This window comes from Physcomitrium patens, chromosome 14 (assembly GCF_059467195.1).
Source record: "Physcomitrium patens ecotype Gransden chromosome 14, ASM5946719v1, whole genome shotgun sequence".
Taxonomy (NCBI): Eukaryota; Viridiplantae; Streptophyta; class Bryopsida; order Funariales; family Funariaceae; genus Physcomitrium; species Physcomitrium patens.
Window position 1 is genome coordinate 2,710,689 of NC_143423.1, and position 9,837 is coordinate 2,720,525.

General features: G+C 42.6%; 1 protein-coding gene across 1 annotated transcript; it reads left to right on the forward strand.

The window, feature by feature from the left end:
* LOC112291365 (serine/threonine-protein kinase RUNKEL) lies at window positions 1–9,667 on the forward strand. Its single transcript, XM_024538646.3, has 15 exons — window positions 1–1,313; window positions 2,109–2,198; window positions 2,330–2,382; window positions 2,526–2,601; window positions 3,006–3,067; window positions 3,212–3,290; window positions 3,550–3,609; window positions 3,764–5,035; window positions 5,289–5,678; window positions 5,865–5,993; window positions 6,224–6,676; window positions 7,062–7,478; window positions 7,727–7,995; window positions 8,299–8,762; window positions 8,953–9,667. Exons 1-15 carry the CDS (start codon window positions 1,266–1,268, stop codon window positions 9,378–9,380), a joined length of 4,290 nt encoding a protein of 1,429 aa, XP_024394414.1. The 5' UTR covers window positions 1–1,265; the 3' UTR covers window positions 9,381–9,667.
* Window positions 9,668–9,837: the final 170 nt, after the last annotated feature.

Genomic DNA, 9,837 nt, shown 5'->3' on the forward strand with positions numbered 1-9,837 from the left:
AGTATCTCCGTTGATCGTTTTCTGAAACGTCGGTCCTTGTTGTTCGAAGTTTGAATGTGCATTCCGCCATAGCCAAACCCTACACCCCCTTCATCCCTTCCACTGAATTCCCACCCCTGTTTGAAGTCTCCCGTCCGCGGTTTTTCTGGAACGTGTGAATGAGCTAAGAGTACAGACCTACTGCAGGCCGCACTCTTCTTCTCGAGCAGCTGGTTGGGATTTGTAAGTTTGTACGTATGTTCGGAAGCGGGCACGGATTGTTCTCGAGGTGTGGGAAGTAATCGGCATTGTACTAGAAGACAATCGTGGCGGTTTTTACACTTACATTGGACCTGGCGGCGTTTTTGTGAACATTGTTTTCGAGATTGGTTTGGAGTTTGGAGCTTTACTTTGGGTACAATCTTCGTGTCCGAAGGTTTTGGGTTGTAGATTTGCAGCTTAGGCGTGTTGATTCCATTTTTTTCTTTTTCTAACGAACGCTTCGCCTCGCATGGTTTTGAGCGTGAGATTTCGTAACTTGTACTCTCGAAAGCATAATCATTCGACATTTGGTTGATGTCTCGGAGACAGCGTTTCTCAAGGTGTTAGTATCTTGTGAATAATTTCGAGTGCTGATCCTTCTTCTTTATGTTTTTGGAATCTCGGTGAAGTGGACATTGAAGAGTGGCTGGGGCCTACTTCTTTACGCAGTTAGTTGAAGACAAATCTGAGCTACATTGTCGCCTCTCTTAGCTGCATAACTGTTCTTCCATTTTCCTGTGTTAGTTTTAGGGACACTCAAGAAGTGTATTATTAGTAAGCGCAAAAATTTTCGTGTGGAGTTTCAAGGGGCACGGTCTTCGCATGAGGACTTGGTTACGAAAAATTCTATTTGAACCAAGTACTTATGTTTTGGTTACATTTTCCTAATCCTTTTGCGGCACAATTCATCACATGTTTCGCATTAGCCATTTTGGATTAAGTCCGACATTTTGAAGTGGTCGAGCCTTTGCAATGTGAAGAGGGAATAAGCCAGGAATATATGAAACCTGTTGGAACTTGCATCTCGTTGTTTTGGGAAATAATCTTAGGCATTCGTATTTTGTGAAGACTGGGGATCAGCAACCTTCCAGGTTTTTTAAACCTAGACAGCAAAGTGCGAATTCGCAGATATTTTCGGTCCTCCTTCTATGCAGACTGCAAGGACGTGCTTTACTCTCTGTTGTGCTTGAAGAAGTGGCTCCAAGCTAGAGCGAGGGCTTTTTTGAGCCTTCGGCGCATCTCTTATGAATCAATATCACATCTATGAGGCGATCGGACGAGGAAAACACTCGGTAAGTTCAGATTTCCTGTGAGTAGTTTAGCTCATGCTTTTTACAGGGACCGTGCAAATGTGTACATTATCTTCTACTCGATTAAGCGGACATGGTGCTTAAATGTCTGCTTCTGAGTGTTCCCTATGTGTTTGCATCGATAGTGAAGATTAGAAGTTGTCTACGACATTTCTAAGGTTTCTCACTTGTGTTTATGATCTTGTAGTCTTTGAATAAGTGGTTGGTCAACAGAAATTTTTATTCCTAATGTATGTTATGCTTGAAATGTAACAGCCAATATCACCGTCACACGGTCTCTGAGAATGCCATTGTGTCTCGTAGGGGTTAGTACCACATTGGATCATTAACGCACGCGAGAAAAGAGATAGCCTACTCCCAAGTAGCAGCTAACATGTCATTACGACTTGAGCTTGGTGTATCATGAGCACTTTGCATTAAGTATTTTTATGTACACGTTGACTTGGACTGCGTACTAAAAGATTGTTACAGTTGCAATACGATATAGTGACCATAGCTCTGCATAGAAAATACTCGCTATTTAGCCTCTAGGAATTGCAGTCTGTGGTCAAGCATGAGACTTCTTTTGTCGTTGATCTGAACTATTCAACGCTCATCCTTGTTGAGATTATATACATTTATTTCAGATACGTTTATATCTGATGCTGCGCTGAAGTTCCAATGTCTTCCTGAGCAGTTTGGAGATTGTTACATGATTGTTTTACTGGAGTGTAACTGCTTGCGTTTGAAAATTAGTTGCCTATGATTATCAACACAACGATGGTTGTATCCTTGCAGACTGTTTACAAAGGGAGGAAGAAAAAGACAATCGAGTATTATGCTATCAAAAGTGTGGAGAAGAGTCAAAAAACCAAGGTTCTGCAGGAGGTGGGTTGGATTTGGACTAATTTAATGCTGTCATCCTGTGACAGGCTTGCACTTTAACATCCTTAAGGTGCGAGTTGATTTTCAGTTCAGTTGTGTGACGTTCACTTACAGCTACTTTTGTTTTTGAGCAGGTCCGAACCCTCCACTCACTTGACCACAACAACGTGCTCAAGTTTTACGCATGGTAAATCCATTCTTCAGTTGTCGATGTATAGCACTGTGAGTGAGTGTGATTAGTGTATGTGTGTTGTCGCAAACTGGAGTTTCTCGATCCCATGTGCATCTGCCCATATCTCATGTTATACTGACATAGTTAACAACTGATAGGTATGAAACGTCAGCGCATCTATGGCTTGTTTTAGAGTATTGTGTCGGAGGCGATCTCTTGACGTTACTTAGGCAGGTGGGTTACTCCAATTCACAACTCCTTATTTTTGTTGATGCTAAGTATCAATTAGAAGCGCTCTCCTTGGGACTCTATGAAGGAATGTCCACTGTATGATATATTTTTCCTGTTTTTAGCGATTACCACTCGATCTATACATCAGATTGATCTAGTTTATTTGCCGCTTTAATTCTAGAAAGTTTTAATTTTAAAAAATAAAATTTATTTTATTTCCATTCCCCTCTCAGTTGGAACCCGTTTCAAGCACTTATTGTTCTTTCACATTTGTTCCAAACGTACATGTGTGTGAATTGTATCTTATTTTGTTGGTGGTAAGGCATTCTAGTGGGTGCGTAGAAGTAAACGGTGATGTGGTTGTAAGGACATCTTTTAAAAATGTCATTGACTTCACCGTTTCGCAGGATACACGGTTGCCTGAGGAATCTATTCATGATTTTGCTCGTGATTTAGTCCAAGCTCTACAGTATGTACTCAAAATATGTCACACTTGAATTACGCTTCTATCTTTATGGTTCTTACAATGAAGCATTGACGTGTTTTTTCTCTACTGTTTCGTAATATAAATATTTCAATCTGGTGCCTGACTGTGAATCCTCTTTTACTGCAGGTTCTTACACTCCAAAGGAGTGATTTACTGTGACTTGAAACCATCAAATGTGCTTCTGGATGAAAATGGCCGCCTCAAGGTTAGTGTGCTTAGACTTCTCTTTCTGAAGGATCCGTTCATCTTAACCCTGAAGTCCTTTTCTTTATATCTTGTGGGCATCAGAGGAATCTTTTAGCATAGTCGAATTGTTGTTGTACAAGCTTATTTATTTCTAAGATTCAAATGAATTTAAATAAATGCATGTGCTGTAGTTCTTTGGTACTCTTATTTTGATTGGAACTGGACTTAAACACGTCGAATCCTTAACTGTGAATAATCTTTGATCGTTTTGACTGCAGCTTTGCGACTTCGGACTGGCGAGGCGACTTAGTGACATTGCCAAGAGTTCTGTACAAGAGGTAGCTTTGTGCCTTTTTGAGAGAGAGAGAGAGAGAGAGAGAGAGAGAGAGAGAGAGAGAGAGAGAGAGAGAGAGAGAGAGAGAGAGAGAGAGAGCTAGCAGATTTTGCTGCATGATTTCTTATGGAGTGACTAAGATTGACTTGCATTGGCAGCTACCGCAAGCAAAGCGTGGGACTCCCTGCTACATGGCGCCTGAACTTTTTCAAGAAGGAAGTGTACATTCCTACGGTTCTGATCTATGGGCATTAGGTTGTGTCATGTATGAATGCTACGCTGGCCGACCTCCGTTTGTTTCCAGTAGTTTCACTCAACTGGTAAACTCAATAATTTCAGACCCTATGCCTCCTTTGTGGGGAAACCCTAGCCACGAATTTGAGGATTTAGTGAGCCGTCTTCTGGTTAAGGATCCAGTAGAGAGAATACAATGGGATGAACTCAGGAATCATAGCTTTTGGAGAACAAAGTGCAAGGTACTTCCTTTACCACCCCAACCTGCTTTTGAAAACTTCTTACGACTTACTTCCAGATCCTCATCTCCTGAAGAGACTCCGCAGTTGTCAGGTAGAAGTACTCCTGTAGAAAAGAAGGCTTTAGATGCCAAGGGTTCCGGGATTGACAGGGCCACCATGCGAGAGAGAAGCCAGATTCAAGCCAAGAAAGTTGAAAATAAACATGCTGGACAAGAATCGAAAGGAGCTGCTCCATTCAAAGAGAAAACGGAAGGTAGAGAAAACGGAAGGAAGTTAATCAAAGGATCAGCTGGCCATGCTCAGCCAAAGGAATCAGACAGAAAACTCAACGGAGGGGCACCGGTTGTTAACTTACTGAGATTGTCCAAAATAGTGAAAACTAATATGCTGAAGGAGACTGAGAATGATACTTATCGACAGCAGTCCAAAGCGAATGGAGCTTCTGATGATACCGACGTTACTTTAGAGAACCACGACTTGGAGCTCAACTTTGGTGAAGGAGCTGAAAGTGATACTACAGAAGAGGAGGATGACTCTGGTAGCAATGCTGCTAACCCAATTGATTCAGCAGAGGAAAAAGACCTTCAGAAAGTCTCCTCCAAGACTACCCACGCTCAACCTGCTAAAGTAGAGAACACCAAAGCTAACACTGGAGCTGAGGAGCATTTGCCAGTTACTCCTTCACCATCTGAAACTAATGGTAGGTCGGAGAACCAACTCATGACGCCAGCCGAAATTGAAGGAAAACAGTTGGATACAATGCGTCAGGTAGCAGCAACTCCACCAAACGTGGGTATCCCTAGGAAAGCATCTCAGCGTGGTACTGAGGAACCCAAGAAGGAGCCCACCCCTGCACCAAATCCTGCTAGACCTTCAGTAGTGCTTTCCCAGTCACTTTGGCACCCATCAGATCTTTCTGTGAGACCAATTATGCTGAATCGGCGGATAGAGAAGGTAATATCCATCTATGTTACGCATATCATGAAATGTGAAAGTCGTCTTTGACGTTGCTAATTCAGTTGACCTGCTTTTCAAACACAGTTTTTCTGTTACGGGTTGTGATTTTACTGTCCGTGGCGTTGCTCTGATCATTTGGTCTGTATTGTATGCTTCTGGCTACCATTTCATGTCTTGTGCGGGTTCAAGGCTTTTGTTGTTGACTTTGGATGGACTGAAACAGTTTCTTATTAAGTGATTTATGTAACAGGTTCCGGAATCAAACTTCGACTCACGAATGCTGCCTGTCGAACGACTGACCTCTTCTGAGTTTGTGAAGATGGAATCAGAGCAGCAGGATGCTTTCCTGAATAAGATCATGACTAATATTCATGGAAGTTCAGTTAATGAGAAGATTAATACATTAAAATATCTCGAGACACTTTGTACCAATATTGATGCAGCTAATGTATTAATCAACGGTCCAGTTATGCCCTTGCTGGTGAAACTGTTGCGCACCATCAAACTTCCAGCCCTGCGTGTACAACTGACTTCTGTTATGGGTCTACTTATCCGGCATGCCACGCTCATTGAGGAGGAGCTGGCAGGTTCAGGGATCGTAGCAGTTTTGACAGACACTTTACGAGACAAGCAGGACAAGGTTTGTGCCTACATACATGATTTCGTCATGCCAGCACAGCAGTTGTGTAATACTCTTTAAGAGGATGCATGCTCATTCAATCTCAGTCATGTTTTGCTTGTGACATATCAAAATTTGTGATTGTGAAATGATCTACTTTCCTATGTTTGATTATCGCACATATTCTTATTTCCACATTGTCAGCAGGTAAGGCGCTGTGCAATGGCAACACTTGGAGAGCTTTTATTTTACATTGCAACTCAAAATGAAGGTTCTCCCAGAGCTGGTGGTGGTCATGACAATTCTGCTAAGGACGTTAAATCCTCAGCATGGCAGGTATTTAATTTTATTTAAGTACAATTTCCACCTCTTTGTGAACATATAATTGTTGAAATTACTTATCAAATATCAAGCGCTGATGATTCAAATCTCGCGGTATGTGCACCTCAGTTCTTCAAGCAGGCTCTGGTACGAGTGCTCTTTCTATGTCCCGCTTGGAGAATACCGTATTAGATGTTTGAAATTGCCATCATCCCTTAATTGAGAGCGGCTGAAATTTCATGCAGATTCCAGGTACAACCGTTGCACTGGTGGCTTCCATACTTCGAAAGGGTGAAGATGATGTCACTCAGCACTATGCATTGAAGACTATAGAAAATATAGCAAGCCAAGGTGGAGAGTGGGCTCAACGCTTTACGAATAATGAAGTTATCGACAATCTTTGTTACACATTCAGGGCATCAGCTAAACCTGAAAACCTCAGGGCAACAGCAGGTTCTTGTTTAGTTCGGTTGGTGCGCTTTCAGCCAACCACGATTCCTGTTGTTCTTGAAAAGCTCACTTTTAAGGAACTTGTGGGAGGACTTGCCAGAGGGAGTCCACGCGAGCAACAAGTCAACATCAATCTCCTCAACATGGCCCTTGTAGGTAGTAGTGTTATCTCCAACATGAGCAAGTATCTCCTCGCTCTTTTGGAGGAGAGGAGCCTAGTGCCTAGTGTAGTTGCAATGCTGGAGCAGGTAATATTCAATGCACGTTTAACTGCATGATTTCAAGAGAAATGCTTTAAGGTTGAATCATAGAGCAACGCATCAACCATGGCTTTAATTTTAAGCTGGATAACCATAATTGTCCTCTCTTGTCGTCATACATTCATGTATTCTTCTTATCAGCCTTGTTATGGTCCTGCAGCTACAGTTCCCATCTACTACGATGGTGCTAACCTCTTCCACTGACGCATAGTTTTCTGCTCTTGAAATAACGACTTTGGAGATCAAATGTTGTCCTGCAGTATTAGTCTAGATCTCGTACACAGGGCACATGGATCAACAGGAGGGTTACAGTAGTAATTGCATGGCTTAAACATGATTAATTTTCTTATGTTTGTCGTACATGGATTGTCAGGGTCCAGAAATACTGCGTGGCAAGGCCTTCGTATGTGCTGCGCTCCTGTGCAAAATCAACCGTCGGTGGCTTCCTTCTCTCTGCAACGCCAAGCTGATTCCTGCAGTAGAGAGGCTAACTAAGGAGAAGGACTTATACGTACTGCAATGCATGGAGGCCTTGGTGCAAACTGTTGTCAGCGTGGTTCCTTCTATATTGGAAAGTATAAATACAGATATTATCCAGTTGGCTAGTGGAAGACGAACTCCAGGACCTGGGTCGTCACCCGCCCGTGGGACACTGAGAAGTTCTCTCCCAATGTTTCCGGTGGTATTGAATTTGATGAATAGTCCCACTTTCAGAAATCGTATGGTAGACGAGAATGTGTTGGAGAGATTGGCGTCCTTTCTCAAGCGGCTGGAGACTTCTTCTTTTCAGGTCAGACTGGGATATATGTATATATATATATATATATATTTCTTTTCTTTTTTCTTTTTTCTTTCTTTCTTTCTATCCATACGCAGATGTTCCCTGTTTTTAGGGTATCACCTCTCAAGACGAAACACACTCTTGTCTCAAATTGAATACGACATCTGAAGTGTCTAACTAGAACATGATGCATTTGGCCCGCAGCTGCTTCTCTTTGACTATTTCCAGCTGATTTATCTTCTGATATGTCTTTGCAGGGACAGGATGAATTCCAGTCTACGCTTTTGCAAATAGTGGAGGTTCTATCTCAGCAGTCAACCACATTGTTGGCTCACCCTGATACATTCATAGCCAGAGTATTACCTAGCCTTGCTGTCCTTTATGAGAAGAATACCGATGGAGACATGCGGTTTCTTTGTCTCAAAGTATTCTTCGATATATTAGTTGTATTTCTTGATGATATCTCATCTACCAACATTACCGGGGACCATCAGTCGTCAACAACCGCATCGGGTGCGCTCAGAAGGTACTTGAGATGCCTCTGTTTTCCCCTTGGTGTTACCCCTGTTGGTTTCTAGTCATTGAAACAGTTCCCGGATGCCATTATTGCTGCTCCCAGTATACATCATACATGTATTCAGTTGGTGAATAATCACTATCGACCTTGAATAAGTTTGATAACGCATATTCACTCTTTGTTCAAGTTTGCTGCTTTCATTTCTATTCATGTTTCTTATGTTACGTATGCGTTGTTTGTTTCAGTTTATGAATGTTCTGAATAACCTCGGAAAGTTTTTCTTATTGAAATAGCTGCTTTCATTTTCTGCAGAGAGAAGCTTGAAGTCATCGTCAAGCAGCACTTCCTACCCATGTATCCAATCCTTCTGCAGGACGAAGATCCTTTACCCATGTATGCTCAAAAGCTTCTGGTTATGCTGCTTGACCTCAAATGCATCCAGGTTGAAGACATCCTGCAGCTCAAGCTGATTTCTCAGTTCTTTGAATTCTTGCAAAGTGATCTGGCCAGCATTAATCTTCACAACGTGCGACTTTGTTTGTACTTGGCATCTTCACCTAAAGTTGATTCCAAGTTGCTGTCCGACCTTCGCATTGTGAGCCATGTTGGAGGTCTATTAGATTTTGTGCATGCTAAAGGCATGCAGGACTTCCTCGATCCGGTCCTGTCATTGTGTCGATACTTCCTCATTCGGAATGTAGGGGACAGCCTCGAGTTTAGTAGCGGCAATGGAACTTGTGCAACTGCTGTTAATGCAGGGGATCGCACTGGATCAGGTATACTCAAGTATTAATGAATTGCAGAGAGATTTGATATAGTTACCGCAGTTGCCGTGACCAGTTCCACGCTGAGAATGGGAATCTTAGTACCAAGAGCAGGAACGTGACTTTCTCAACTAGAATTTCTTGTGCGATGTTTTGATCTGTGACTCCTCACTGATGATTTGTCTGGTTTCTTTTTAAACAGCTATACAGGACATTGGAGACATGGGACAGCATGCTGGCATCTTTTTGGAGCTTTGTGGAAGCCGAGAACCGCAAGTTACAGAGGCAGCAGCTGACTGTCTAGCTTTGTTGCTCAAGGTTGCGCCTCGATCAGCAGCAGCACCCATATTTTCTACCATGGGGCGCTTTGCGGACTTGTTGGAAACCTGTGCCCAGTCTCATGCTCCGACTTTATGTGCTAAACTTCAAAGCCAACTACTGTTTGCTATCTCAGCTTCCTGCAAAGAGCTACGAGAAGCCCACGCGCGGAATCAACCTCTTCGAGGTCGTCCTTCAAGTAGTGACTTGGCAGCGCTTGAGAATGCTATTGCGCGTTTACGTAAATCTAGCACTGCACAAGTAGCAGAAGCTGCTGCTAGTGCTGCCTTCGAGTTGCAGCGCTTACCTTAACAGTGCGTACATGCTCGACATCAACCAAGTCGGGATTTCAAGTGTAGATGTGCACGACCTCGAGAGACGTTTCCAACATTGTCCAGAGTTAACAACTTCAAGAAGACATGTTTATTGCAGTCCACCAGGTTTCTACAAGGGTGCAAGACAATTAGAGTAGGTGATGGATCCGGTTTACAGATTTACTTTCCTAGGGTAATGTGCAATGGGATTGGAGTTTGCGTTTGACTGAAAAATGGTAATCTTATAATTACTTAATGATCGAATTGCGACAATGCTTCTGTCTACATTTCAGTTACATGGACAATTGAATGAAATTGATGGTAAAGAATGGTGTAAAATTAATCATCGTGACTTCGGATTATTTGAACGACAGAATATGTAAAATTAAAGGTGAGGAAGTGTCGCAGTCGTTTGTGACCGAGTTTTGGGATTAATACAGTGCGCCAGTAAGAGT

Excerpts from the sequence above, each read along its gene's own strand:
- LOC112291365 (XM_024538646.3), top strand. The coding sequence starts at position 1,266 with ATGAATCAATATCACATCTATGAGGCGATCGGACGAGGAAAACACTCG. Across the intron at positions 3,610-3,763 it reads CCAAGAGTTCTGTACAAGAG|CTACCGCAAGCAAAGCGTGG; the intron begins GTAGCTTTGTGC and ends TTGCATTGGCAG. Across the intron at positions 5,679-5,864 it reads TACGAGACAAGCAGGACAAG|GTAAGGCGCTGTGCAATGGC; the intron begins GTTTGTGCCTAC and ends CATTGTCAGCAG.